The 14,140-nt window shown below is 45.9% G+C and overlaps 1 protein-coding gene across 1 annotated transcript in view; it reads left to right on the top strand.

The window, feature by feature from the left end:
- c8b (complement component 8, beta polypeptide) overlaps window positions 1-14,140 on the top strand; it is a 169,679-nt gene that overhangs the window by 89,664 nt on the left and 65,875 nt on the right. Inside the window, exons 7-9 of the mRNA XM_061930835.2 lie at window positions 992-1,030; window positions 10,965-11,030; window positions 13,989-14,048. Coding sequence (XP_061786819.2) covers window positions 992-1,030; window positions 10,965-11,030; window positions 13,989-14,048 — 165 coding nt within the window. The remainder of the gene's footprint in view (window positions 1-991; window positions 1,031-10,964; window positions 11,031-13,988; window positions 14,049-14,140) is intronic.

The raw sequence follows: 14,140 nt of genomic DNA, 5'->3' as shown, positions 1-14,140 counted from the left end.
CTCCAATCAGCTAAACAGACTCAATAACTCCACGATCATCTACCATAGATACTGTACATGTTGGTTTACTGTGATGATCATCAAGACATTTGAGTAACTTAAACATTTGAGCAATTTAGACAATTGAGTCACTAAGACATTTGAGTCACTAAGACAATTGAGTCACTAAGACAATTGAGTCACTAAGACAATTGAGTCACTAAGACATTTGAGTCACCAAGAAGCCTACAGTATTTCTTTCTGTTCGGTGCCTCGAACCGGATGTGTAAGTGTTGTTCCGTCTACGAGTCGTCCGTAGCGATTTCTACTTGTATGGTTTCTTCATTCATGAGTCCAAGCAACGTTTGTAAGTTTTACAATATAACTACAACTATTCTTACTTACTAAAGTGTCCCATGTGTGATGTCTGTAGGAGTGTTTTCATGCATATTTCTACCTGCTATCGTAATCTAATCGAGCTAGCATCGTTAGCATTAGCTAATATGCTAACACGTGTCTGTGTTAGTATAATTAACTTATAATGATATTTTGGATTGTTTCGCTTTCACAAATTTCTCAGTGGAGTTATTGAGTCTGTTTAGCTGATTGGAGAGCTAGCTTGTGCATGACAATGACTTCTGTTTTGTTTGATTAGCCGTTTTACTGCCCTGTTACAAACACTGTTTGGGAACAATTGTAAATGAACATTATTACACATAGTTATGTGTAATACTTATAGTCCAATATATGGAAATTTTTTTTTTTTAAATTCTCAATTTTAGCGGTTGCGGCTTATATACTGGTGCGCTCTATAGTCCAAACAATAGGGGACTGCACACCCAACCTTCTTGTCCTCAGCACTGCCACTGGCTGGAGCCTATCCCAGGTGGCGTTGTACACCACATGTCGGTCACCTGTCCATCACACCTGTGCACAATTTCAAGTGAAGTTTTTGGGAGATGTGCCCTGTGTCCTCATCATAATTCCTGTGTCATCTTCCCCTGCTACACAGACCATCCTGGAGGACCAAGTGGACGACCCGGTGTACCAGGTAGACCTGTAGGCACCTTTGTGGTTTTCTAGCCCCTTAACTCCTGGGAGTCCAAACGCATTTGCATTTTGTGTATCGTGACCTAGCTGCTCCAATGAATGGTTCATGAAGTCCCACCTTCCCCAGTGATCCCCAGTGGACCATCTTTGCAGACACTCTTGTTCTAACCTCCATTTGCCAGCTGCAATGTTGTTCAGCTCCTCACCCCACTCTTGTGAAGTCTGCTGCACTCCATTTATGTCTCTGTGTTTCTGCTCCTACTGAAAACAGACTAACTCTTACGCCCCTGTTTGTGGTTCTTCACCTGTGCATCCTTCACCTTTCTTCATCTTGCTAACCAAACTCCGGGCAGAGGGCCAGGGACTTGAAGGAATAGCTCGACATGCTCTACTGTAGTCGTGGTGACGTGAGGGCAAATAAAAATATCAAAAACCGTAGATATAAACTCTTCCATAGGTCTGGAAAAAGGAAGTAACATTGGTGGACTTGATCCACATGAGCATGTCCCATGGACAAGAGATCTGAGAAAGCTGACAAACTTGTTTATATCTCATCAACAAAGTCCCTTTTTATACCGGCGATGAGTTTAAGGCACATTGTCCATCCATCCATCCATCCATCTTCCTCCGCTTATCCGAGGTCGGGTCGCGGGGGCAGCAGCTTAAGCAGGGAAGCCCAGACTTCCCTCTCCCCAGCCACTTCGTCCAGCTCCTCCCGGGGGATCCCGAGGCGTTCCCAGGCCAGCCGGGAGAGATAGTCTTCCCAGCGTGTCCTGGGTCTTCCCCGTGGCCTCCTACCGGACGGACGTGCCCGAAACACCTTCCTAGGGAGGCGTTCGGGTGGCATCCTGACCAGATGCCCGAACCACCTCATCTGGCTCCTCTCGATGTGGAGGAGCAGCGGCTTTACTTTGAGCTCCCCCCGAATGACAGAGCTTCTCACCCTATCTCTAAGGGAGAGCCCCGCCACTCGGCGGAGGAAACTCATTTCGGCCGCTTGTACCCGTGATCTTGTCCTTTCGGTCATGACCCAAAGCTCATGACCATAGGTGAGGATGGGAACGTAGATCGACCGGTAAATCGAGAGCTCCTTCTTCACCACAACGGATCGATACAGCGTCCGCATTACTGAAGACGCCGCACCGATCCGCCTGTCGATCTCACGATCCACTCTTCCCCCACTCGTGAACAAGACTCCGAGGTACTTGAACTCCTCCACTTGGGGCAAGATCTCCTCCCCAACCCGGAGATGGCACTCCACCCTTTTCCGGGAGAGAACCATGGACTCGGACTTGGAGGTGCTGATTCCCATCCCAGTCGCTTCACACTCGGCTGCGAACCGATCCAGTGAGAGCTGAAGATCTTGGCCGGAGGAAGCCATCAGGACCACATCATCTGCAAATAGCAGTGACCTAATCCTGCAGTCACCAAACCAGATCCCGTCAACGCCCTGACTGCGCCTAGAAATTCTGTCCATAAAGGTTATGAACAGAATGGGTGACAAAGGGCAGCCTTGGCGGAGTCCAACCCTCACTGGAAACGTGTCCGACTTACTGCCGGCAATGCGGACCAAGCTCTGACACTGATTATACAGGGAGCGAACTGCCACAATAAGACAGTCCGTTACCCCATACTCTCTGAGCACTCCCCACAGGACTTCCCGGGGTACACGGTCCAATGCCTTCTCCAAGTCCACAAAGCACATGTAGACTGGTTGGGCAAACTCCCATGCACCCTCAAGGACCCTGCCGAGAGTATAGAGCTGGTCCACAGTTCCACCACCAGGACGAAAACCACACTGTTCTTCCTGAATCCGAGGTTCGACTATCCGGCGTAGCCTCCTCTCCAGTACACCTGAATAGACCTTACCGAGAAGGCTGAGGAGTGTGATCCCACGATAGTTGGAACACACCCTCCGGTTCCCCTTCTTAAAGAGAGGAACCACCACCCTGGTCTGCCAATCCAGAGGTACTGCCCCCGATGTCCACGTGATGTTGCAGAGTCTTGTCAACCAAGACAGCCCCACAACATCAAGGCTCATTGTCCTCCCTTCAATTTGCAAATAATCTACAGCTATCATCTGAGATGAACAGGTTTTCCTCCAAAAAATATTACTTTGAAATATTTGATCATGAATAATTTGTGCTAACCCAAGGCTAAAAGTGACAACATCCTTTGTGTGTGGTTCCTAGCCTTGCTAACTCTAGCATGCTACTAAATAATACGTGTGAAACAGACTAAAACTCGCTTTGATTCAAACTTACAACATGTACCAGGTGATGATGTTAAAAGTCATGTTTGATGGTCTCACAACATGTACCAGGTGATGGCGTTAAAAGTCATGTTTGATGGTCTCACAACATGTAGCAGGTGATGGTGTTAAAAGTCATGTTTGATGGTCTCACAACATGTACCAGGTGATGGTGTTAAAAGTCATGTTTGATGGTCTCACAACATGTACCAGGTGATGGTGTTAAAAGTCATGTTTGATGGTCTCACAACATGTACCAGGTGATGGCGTTAAAAGTCATGTTTGATGGTCTCACAACATGTACCAGGTGATGGTGTTAAAAGTCATGTTTGATGGTCTCACAACATGTACCAGTTGATGGTGTTAAAAGTCATGTTTGATGGTCTCACAACATGTACCAGGTGATGGCGTTAAAAGTCATGTTTGATGGTCTCACAACATGTACCAGGTGATGGTGTTAAAAGTCATGTTTGATGGTCTCACAACATGTACCAGTTGATGGTGTTAAAAGTCATGTTTGATGGTCTCACAACATGTACCAGGTGATGGCGTTAAAAGTCATGTTCGATGATCTCACAACATGTACCAGGTGATGGTGTTAAAAGTCATGTTCGATGGTCTCACAACATGTACCAGGTGATGATGTTAAAAGTCATGTTTGATGGTCTCACAACATGTACCAGGTGATGGTGTTAAAAGGCATGTTTGATGGTCTCACAACATGTACCAGGTGATGGCGTTAAAAGTCATGTTCGATGGTCTCACAACATGTACCAGGTGATGGTGTTAAAAGTCATGTTTGATGGTCTCACAACATGTACCAGGTGATGGTGTTAAAAGTCATGTTCGATGGTCTCACAACATGTACCAGGTGACGGTGTTAAAAGTCATGTTTGATGGTCTCACAACATGTACCAGGTGATGGTGTTAAAAGTCATGTTTGATGGTCTCACAACATGTACCAGGTGATGGCGTTAAAAGTCATGTTTGATGGTCTCACAACATGTACCAGGTGATGGTGTTAAAAGTCATGTTTGATGGTCTCACAACATGTAGCAGGTGATGGTGTTAAAAGTCATGTTTGATGGTCTCACAACATGTACCAGGTGATGGCGTTAAAAGTCATGTTTGATGGTCTCACATGTAGCAGGTGAGGGTGTTAAAAGTCATGTTTGATGGTCTCACAACATGTACCAGGTGATGGTGTTAAAAGTCATGTTTGATGGTCTCACAACATGTACCAGGTGATGGTGTTAAAAGTCATGTTTGATGGTCTCACAACATGTACCAGGTGATGATGTTAAAAGTCATGTTTGATGGTCTCACAACATGTACCAGGTGACGGTGTTAAAAGTCATGTTTGATGGTCTCACAACATGTACCAGGTGATGGTGTTAAAAGTCATGTTTGATGGTCTCACAACATGTACCAGGTGATGGTGTTAAAAGTCATGTTCGATGGTCTCACAACATGTAGCAGGTGATGGTGTTAAAAGTCATGTTTGATGGTCTCACAACATGTACCAGGTGATGGTGTTAAAAGTCATTTTTATGACATGTACACAAGATATTCAGAGACCCACAATGCATTGTGTTTACTAAGTCACACTTTCAAGTCCTATTGAAGACACTGTGTGATGACTTTTAGTATAATTATTGATCAGATAATGGATTTGAACATAAAAACATGTTTTCTATAAGTGGATGAAACATTGTAAATTGTCACTCCAGGTGCATCTGAATAAATAATTTGATTTCAAGAGTTCAGACTAAGTGAAAAGTTTATGATTCAAATGTCATTCATCCACACTGAGATCCCTTCTAAGAACACCATTTCATTGACTCTAATATGTTTTTAATTCCAATAACAAACAGATACAATAATAATTATCAGGCAAACTAACACCTGCTGCTCAAAGAAGTACAAATATTATTCCAAACAAAAGTGAAGACATATCAACTTTTAAGAAAAAAAATAATTTTAGAAAATCAGGATGTGCAATTAAACGAGGCAAAGAAATCAAACAATTATCCAGAAACTTAAAGTGTTTATTACGAAGAGAGGGGCTGAACTGTCAACTGATCACCATCTGGTGGTGAGTTAGGTCAGATGGCGGGAGAAACCTCTAGACAGACCTGGCAAACCCAAGCGTGTAGTGCGGGTGAACTGGGAACGTTTGGAGGAGTCCTCTGTCCAGAAGGACTTCAACTCCCACCTCCGGCGGGACTTCTCTGCCATCCCTGTGGAGGTTGGGGACATTGAAAGGGAAGCCGTCTGACTGAAGAAGGAGGGTATGTTATCTCAGGGGACTTCAAAGGCAGTTGCAAGGTACCGACAGGCCCGAAGGGCAGCGGCCGTGGCTGTGGACGAGGCTAAGCAGAGGGTGTGGGAGCAGTTCGGGGAATCCATGGAGAAGGACTACCTCACGGCACCAAAGCTGTTCTGAAAGACCATACGGCACCTCAGGAGGGGGAAACAGAGAACCATCCAAGCTGTGTACAGTAAGGATGGGACTCTGCTGACTTCAAGTGAGGAAGTCGTAGGGCGTTGGAAAGAGCACTTTGAGGAACTCCTGAACCCAACTACATCAGACACACCCTCCCTGACAGGAGCGGAGTCTGATGATGATGGGGGATCGACGTCGAGCTCTCGGAGTGAAGTCACTGAGGTAGTTAGACAACTCCACAGTGGCAAAGTTCCGGGGGGTTGACGAGATCCGTCCAGAAATGCTGAAGGCTCTGGGTGTTGAGGGGTTGTCTTGGTTGGTATGCCTTTTCAACATTGCGTGGAAGTCTGGGACAGTGCCGAGGGAGTGGCAGACTAGAGTGGTGGTTTCCCTATTCAACAAGGGGGACCAGAGGGTGTGTGCTAACTACAGGGGTATCACACTACTCAGCCTCCCTGGGAAAGTTTACGCCAAAGTACTGGAAAGGAGGGTCCGGCCGATAGTCGAACCTAAGATTCAAGAGGAGCAATGTGGATTCCGTCCTGGTCGTGGAACAACTGACCAGCTCTTTACTCTTGCAGGAATCCTGAAGAAGGCCTGGGAGTATGCCTATCCAGTCTCCATGTGCTTTGTGGATTTGGAGAAGGCGTATGACCGGGTCCTCTGGGAGATCCTGTGGGAGGTGCTGAGGGAGTACGGGGTGAGGGGAACCCTGCTGAGGGCCATCCAATCTCTGTACAACCAAAAGCGAGAGTTGTGTCTGGGTGCTTGGATGTAAGTCGGATTCGTTTCCAGTGGGGGTTGATCTCCGCCAGGGCTGTGCTCTGTCACCTATCCTCTTTGTGATTTTCATGGACAGGATTTCTACGCAGATTCGGGACCATGGTGGAGAGGGTATACGTCTCGGGGGGATAAAGTTTGCGTCACTGCTGTTTGCAGATGATGTGGACCTGATGGCACCATCGGTTCGTGACCATCAGCTCTCACTGGATTGGTTCTCAGCCGAGTGTTCAGCGGCTGAAATGAGGATCATCCAAATCTGAGGCCATGGTTCTCAGCAGGAAACCAATGGTTTGTACAGTCCAGGTAGACAACGAGACTCTGTCCCAGGTGGAGGAGTTTAAGTGTCTCGTTGTCTTGTTCACGAGTGAGGGAAGATGGAGAAGGAAATCAGCCGGAGAATCGGAGCAGCTGGGGCAGTATTGTAGTCTCTCTGCCGCACTGTTGCGACGAAACTTACCGAGTCTACCGAGCTATCTACTTTCCTACTCTCACCTATGGTCATGAAGTGTGGGTCATGACCGAAAGAATACAATCCCGGAAACAAGCGGCCGAAATTAGTTCCCTCAGAAGGGTGGCTGGCATCTCCCTTAGAGATAGGATGAGAAGTTCAGTCACCGGAAAGAGACTCGGAGTAGAGCCGCTGCTCCTTCGCTTGGAAAGGAGCCAGTATAGGTGGTTCGGGCATCTCGTGCGGATGCCTCACCAGTGTCTCCCTAGGGAGGTCCTCGTTGCACGTCCCACTGGGAGGAGATCCCGGGGCAGGCCAAGGACCAGATGGGGGGATTACATCTCCTCTCTGGCCTGGGAACGCTTCAGGATTCCCCAGGAGAAAGTTGCTAATGTTGCTCTGGAGAGGGAAGTCTGGGGGTCTCTGCTGGAACTGCTGTCCCCGCGACCCTATTCCGGATAAGCGGTTGAAGATGGATGTATGGATGTTTATTACGAATAATCCTGAAGTCTATGTTGAACTTTATTGATAAAATGAGACATGATCTAATCATCTACCACACAAATGATGTCAATTACAACTCATTCATGTTAACCTCATTGATTTATGTATGGATCATTATCATGTAACAAAAAACACACTTCTTGGTGTTCCAGATTGTTGTTTGTGATTGCTGAGAAACAGAAAAGGTTTAGGATGAAAGAGGCATTCTTCGTACTCCTTTTCCGACATATTGAATTTGTAAATATTTGATAAACCTTTTTGTAATTCTATTCATCTTCCAATACAATTAAAACCTAACCCGCCCCAATGGTAAAAACACAAGTAATTATAACAATTATAATAAGACGTCTACTTTTTAAACACGGCTCAGTCCTCCACCCAAACCCTCTTGCTCGCTTGACGAGTTCCTGGGATTTATTTGAGCTATTAGCAATAAAAGGGATCCTTGTAATGATCCAGCTCCAGAAGTTTAGTCTCTTGTCCATCACCGTGGTCCACATAGAACGTGCCAGAGGGTAACGATGCTCACGATGAAAGATGAAGAGAGACAATCTGAGCCAAGTCGCCTTAAGCCGGGTCGTCAGGCTCGCCGCTAGCACCACGACCAGGGCCACAGGATCAGAGAAAAGTGCTATATAAATCTAATCCTATATTATTATTCTTCTTCACACTCCCTGCCGCTCGTCATTTCAGTCGCCATTTTTGACTAACTTGTGTTCACCTTCCTGCAAGTTTGGACCAGAAATAAGACAAAACAAGAAAGTTGGCTCAAGAAGTTCAATTATATATATATATACATATATATATATATATATATATATATATATATATATATATATATATATATATATATATATATATATATATATATATATATATATATATATTAGAGATGCGCGGATAGGCAATTATTTAATCCGCAACCGCATCAGAAAGTCGTCAACCATCCGCCATCCACCCGATGTAACATTTGATCAGAACCGCACCCGCCCGCACCCGCCCGTTGTTATATATCTAATATAGACGATGCAAGGCATTAGTGAGGTTATAAAGCTTTTGCCTGTTAAAGAAAGGAGACTGATCCAATGCAGCACAGACATTCGCGTGCCACGCTGTCACGACCCAGACGCACAGCAGTGCGCAATCATATGGGAGCCGCGCTGAGCGCACCTCCAAGCGCGTCTCGCTGCCGGCGACGGCCAGGTATGGGCCCGACGCTCCAGCGCCATCCATTTTCAGGGCTAGTTGATTCGGCAGGTGGGTTGTTACACACTCCTTAGCGGGTTCCGACTTCCATGGCCACCGTCCTGCTGTCTATATCAACCAGGGTGAGCCCCACCCCTTTCGTGAGCGCACTGCGCGCGGAGTGACCCCTGTTACGTGCCCCCGGCAACAGGGGTGGCGGGCAGGTAAGCTGCTTACCTGCTGCGCGTGACGCCGGCCGCGGCGAAGGCGGACGAGGCGGGGTGTCGGTGCGGTGGGCGCGGTGGTGACCCTGGACGTGCGTCGGGCCCTTCTCGCGGATCGCCTCAGCTACGGCTCCCGGTGGGGCCCTCTCGGGGGAAGGGGCCTCGGTCCCGGACCCCGGCGAGGCGTCCCTTCTCCGCTCCGTAAAAGTGTCCATCTCTTTTCTTTTTTTTTCTTCTGTTGTGGCATATGCTGCAGGTGCCTGCTCGTTTTTCGTATGTGGGTAACAACATTTAACTATGTATATATATTTCCCAATTGGTTTAACTGCCACCCGCCTGAATCTATTTAAAATCTAATTTTTTTTATTTCAACCGCCCGACCCGACCCGCGGATAAAATCTAATTTTTTTTAATTTCATCCGCCCGATCCGCGGATAATCCGCGGACTCCGCGGTCGTGCCCGCAAACCGCGCATCTCTAATATATATATATATATATATATATGTATATATATATATATATATATATATATATATATATGTATGTATGTATGTATGTATGTATGTATGTATGTATGTATGTGTGTGTGTGTGTGTTTCTATAAATCATTTAGTATCATGTTTGTCTTGAAATTGGAGAAAGTGCACCTGTATTTGAGCTTGTGAAAAAACCACATGGAGCATTTTGAACGCCGATACTTCAAAGACAACTGAAGGTTCCATAACTGAATATAAATCCAAATAATCATTTTTCTGAACAATTCCTGTCATGTGAGGTCCACAAAGGCATCAGAAGGTGTCATTCATGCAAGACAAGTGAAAAGATCAGACTCAGTTCCTCCAAGACCTGTTGCAAAGAACTACTGCCTGACCTTTGACACTTGTGCTACCTTGCTTTCTTTTCTCTCCTCATGACCCCCCCTTTATCCCATGCTCCATGTTGGATGTCCCCACCCTGGTCTCATCACCCCCCCCCCCTTTATCCCATGCTCCATGTTGGATGTCCCCACCCTGGTCTCATCACCCCCCCCCCCCCCCCCCCTTTATCCCATGCTCCATGTTGGATGTCCCCACCCTGGTCTCATCACCCCCCTCCCCCTTTATCCCATTCCCCATGTTGGATGTCCCCACCCTGATCCCCCCCCCCCCCCCCTTTATCCCATGATCCATGTTGTATGTCTCCACCCTGTTCTCACCCCCGCCCCTTTATCCCATGCTCCATGTTGGATGTCCCCACCCTGGTCTCATCCCCCCCCTTTATCCCATGCTCCATGTGTGATGTCCCCACCCTGGTCTCCTGGACGTCCCACTGATACCCCCCTTTCTCCCATGCTCCATGTGTGATATCCCCACCCTGGTCTCCTGGACCCCCCATTGATACCCCCCCTTTTTCCCATGCTCCATGTGTGATGTCCCCACCCTGGTCTCCATAACCTCTCACTGATAACCCCCCTTCCTCCCATGCTCCATGTGTGATGTCTCCACCCTGGTCTCCTGGACCCCCTACTGATACCCCCCTTTTCTCCCATGCTCCATGTGTGATGTCCCCAACCTGGTCTTCTGGAACCCCACTAAAACCCCCCATTTTCTTCCATGCTCCATGTGTGATGTCCCCACCCTGGTCTCCTGGACCCCCACTGATATATCCCCCTTTTCTCCCATGTGCCATGTGTGATGTCCCCACCCTGGTCTCCTGGACCCCCCACTGATACCTCCCCTTTCTCCCATGCTCCATGTGTGATGTCCCCACCCTGGTCTCCATGACCTCTCACTGATAACCCCCCTTTCTCCCATGCTCCATGTGTGATGTCTCCACCCTGGTCTCCTGGACCCCCTACTGAAACCCCCCTTTTCTCCCATACTCCATGTGTGATGTCCCCACCCTGGTCTCCTGGACCCCCACTGATAGCACACCCCTCTTTTCTCCCATGCTCCATGTGTGATGTCCCCACCCTGGTCTCCTGGAACCCCCACTGTAACCCCCTTTACTCCCATGCTCCATGTTTGATGTTCCCATGGATCCCCTGATACCCCCCAGCCCCCTTACCCCTCACGTTGTATCTGACTGTGTGCCCTCTCTGCACTTGTTCTGTAGTACATAGTCTTTGAGGCTGGACACGAACCCCTGGGTGGCCCCCAGTCAGAGGAGAGCGTTTATCAGGTACAGAGACAACCTTCCCTTGTCATGTGTAAGAACAGCAAGTCATAACATTTCTGCACATTCACCCTCAAGTCAGACATGTTTGGAAGCCAAGGAAGAAAAGTTTGTGTTTGAGAGTCAAGTAGAGTCAAGGTGACTTTGATCTTCAGCTCTTTGACTTCTCCCTTTAAGACGATCTGATGGACCAGCTAAGACCTGTTGTGTGGTTTCATCCCACGTGGTCCTTCTTGCTCCTCTTTTGGCCCGTCTGTCTCTTCCTGTGAAGATGAAGTAGAGAGAGTGTGAGATTAGTCACATGATCCAAGTCACACGATCACATTAGTCACATGATCCAAGTCACAAGATCACATTAGTCACATGATCCAAGTCACAAGATCACATTAGTCACATGATCCAAGTCACAAGATCACATTAGTCACATGATCCAAGTCACAAGATCACATTAGTCATATGATCCAAGTCACACGATCACATTAGTCACATGATCCAAGCCACACGATCACATTAGTCACATGGTCCAAGTCACAAGATCACATCATCAACATGATCCAAGTCACAAGATCACATTAGTCACATGATCCAAGTCACAAGATCACATTAGTCACATGATCCAAGTCACAAGATCACATTAGTCATATGATCCAAGTCACACGATCACATTAGTCACATGATCCAAGTCACACGATCACATTAGTCACATGATCCAAGTCACAAGATCACATTATCAACATGATCCAAGTCACAAGATCACATTAGTCACATGATCCAAGTCACAAGATCACATTAGTCACATGATCCAAGTCACAAGATCACATTAGTCACATGATCCAAGTCACACGATCACATTAGTCACATGATCCAAGTCACAAGATCACATTAGTCACATGATCCAAGTCACAAGCTCACATTAGTCACATGATCCAAGTCACAAGATCACATTAGTCACATGATCCAAGTCACAGGATCCATAGACTTGAGGAGAGCGTGACATTAGTCACATGATCCAAGTCACAAGATCACATTAGTCACATGATCCAAGTCACAGGATCCATAGACTTAAGGAGAGCGGGGCATTAGTCACATGATCCAAGTCACAAGATCACATTAGTCACATGATCCAAGTCACATGATCCATAGACTTGAGGAGAGTGTGACATTAGTCATATGATCCAAGTCACAAGATCACATTAGTCACATGATCCAAGTCACAAGATCACATTAGTCACATGATCCAAGTCACAGGATCCATAGACTTAAGGAGAATGTGACATTAGTCATATGATCCAAGTCACAAGATCACATTAGTCCCATGATCCAAGTCACAAGATCACATTAGTCACATGATCCAAGTCACAGGATCCATAGACTTGAGGAAAGTGTGACATTAGTCATATGATCCAAGTCACAGGATCCATAGATTTGAGGAGAGCGTGCGATTAGTCATTTGATCCAAGTCACAAGATCACATTAGTCACATGATCCAAGTCACAAGATCACATTAGTCACATGATCAAAGTCACAAGATCGCATTAGTCTTATGATCCAAGTATCAAGATCCATAGACTTGAGGAGAGCGTGAGATTAGTCATATGATCTAATTCACAAGATCACGTTAGTCACATGATCCAAGTCACACGATCACATTAGTTACATGATCCAAGTCACAGAATCCATAGACTTGAGGAGAGTGTGACATTAGTCATATAATCCAAGTCACAAGATCACATTAGTCACATGATCCAAGCCACAGGATCCATAGACTTGAGGAAAGTGTGACATTAGTCATATGATCCAAGTCACCGGATCCATAGATTTGAGGAGAGCGTGAGATTAGTCATTTGATCCAAGTCACAAGATCACATTAGTCACATGATCCAAGTCACAAGATCACATTAGTCACATGATCCAAGTCACAAGATCAAATTAGTCACATGATCCAAGTCACAAGATCACATTACTCATTTGATCCAAGTCACAGGATCCATAGATGTGAGGAGAGTGTGACATTAGTCATATGATCCAAGTCACAGGATCCATCGATTTGAGGAGAGCGTGAGATTAGTCATATGATCTAATTCACAAGATCACGTTAGTCACATGATCCAAGTCACAAGATCACATTACTCATATGATCCAAGTCACAGGATCCATAGATTTGAGGAGAGCGTGAGATTAGTCATATGATCCAAGTCACAAGATCACGTTAGTCACATGATCCAAGTCACAAGATCACATTAGTCACATGATCCAAGTCACAAGATCCAAAGACTTGAGGGGAAGTGAGTCAAGTTAACACAGACTCAGACAGATGAAGCCACACCTCCTCTGGCTGGCAGAAATGTCATCTTATTAGCCATCATGTTAGCAAACAATATTTAGTGATTCACATTGGAATAGAATAGGATCTGAATAGAATAGGATTGCAATAGAACCGAATAGAATCTGAATAGAATAGGATCTGAATGGAATTGGATGGAAAAGAGTGTTGCCATGTTGTTTACTTCTCAATAGGATCGCAATAGAATATGATTGGAATAGAATAGGATTGGAATAGAATATAATCTGAATAGAATAGGATCTGAATGGAATTGGATGGAAAAGAGTGTTGCCATGTTGTTTACTTTTCAATAGGATCGGAATAGAATAGAATAGGATTGGTATTTAATAGGAGTGAAATAGAATAGGATCGGAATAGAATAGGATTGGAATGGAATAGGATTGGAATAGAATAGGATTTGAATAGAATAGGAGTGAAATAGAATCAGATCGGAATAGATTAGGATTGGAATAGAATAGAATCTGAATAGAATTGTATCTGAATAAAATCAGATAGAAAAAAGACTTGCCATGTTGTTTACTTCTCATTAGGATCTGAATAGAATCGTATCTGAATAGAATCAGATGTAAACGAGTGTTGCCATGTTGTTTACTTCTCAATGGACCTCCGATCCAACGCAGGTCCCAAGCAGTCAGCAGAAGGACGGGATCTATGACGTCCCGAAACGCCATTTCATGACTGTAGGTGTCCTTTTGCTTTTTACTTTACCATTTCTCTCCTGACTCCTCCCCCTGACTCCTGCTCCTGAGTCCTCCTCCTCTACCAAACCTCT

This window comes from Nerophis lumbriciformis, linkage group LG37 (genome assembly GCF_033978685.3).
Source record: "Nerophis lumbriciformis linkage group LG37, RoL_Nlum_v2.1, whole genome shotgun sequence".
Taxonomy (NCBI): Eukaryota; Metazoa; Chordata; class Actinopteri; order Syngnathiformes; family Syngnathidae; genus Nerophis; species Nerophis lumbriciformis.
The sequence above is the reverse complement of the archived record's forward strand: the minus strand, read 5'-3'. Positions and strand labels throughout refer to the sequence as shown.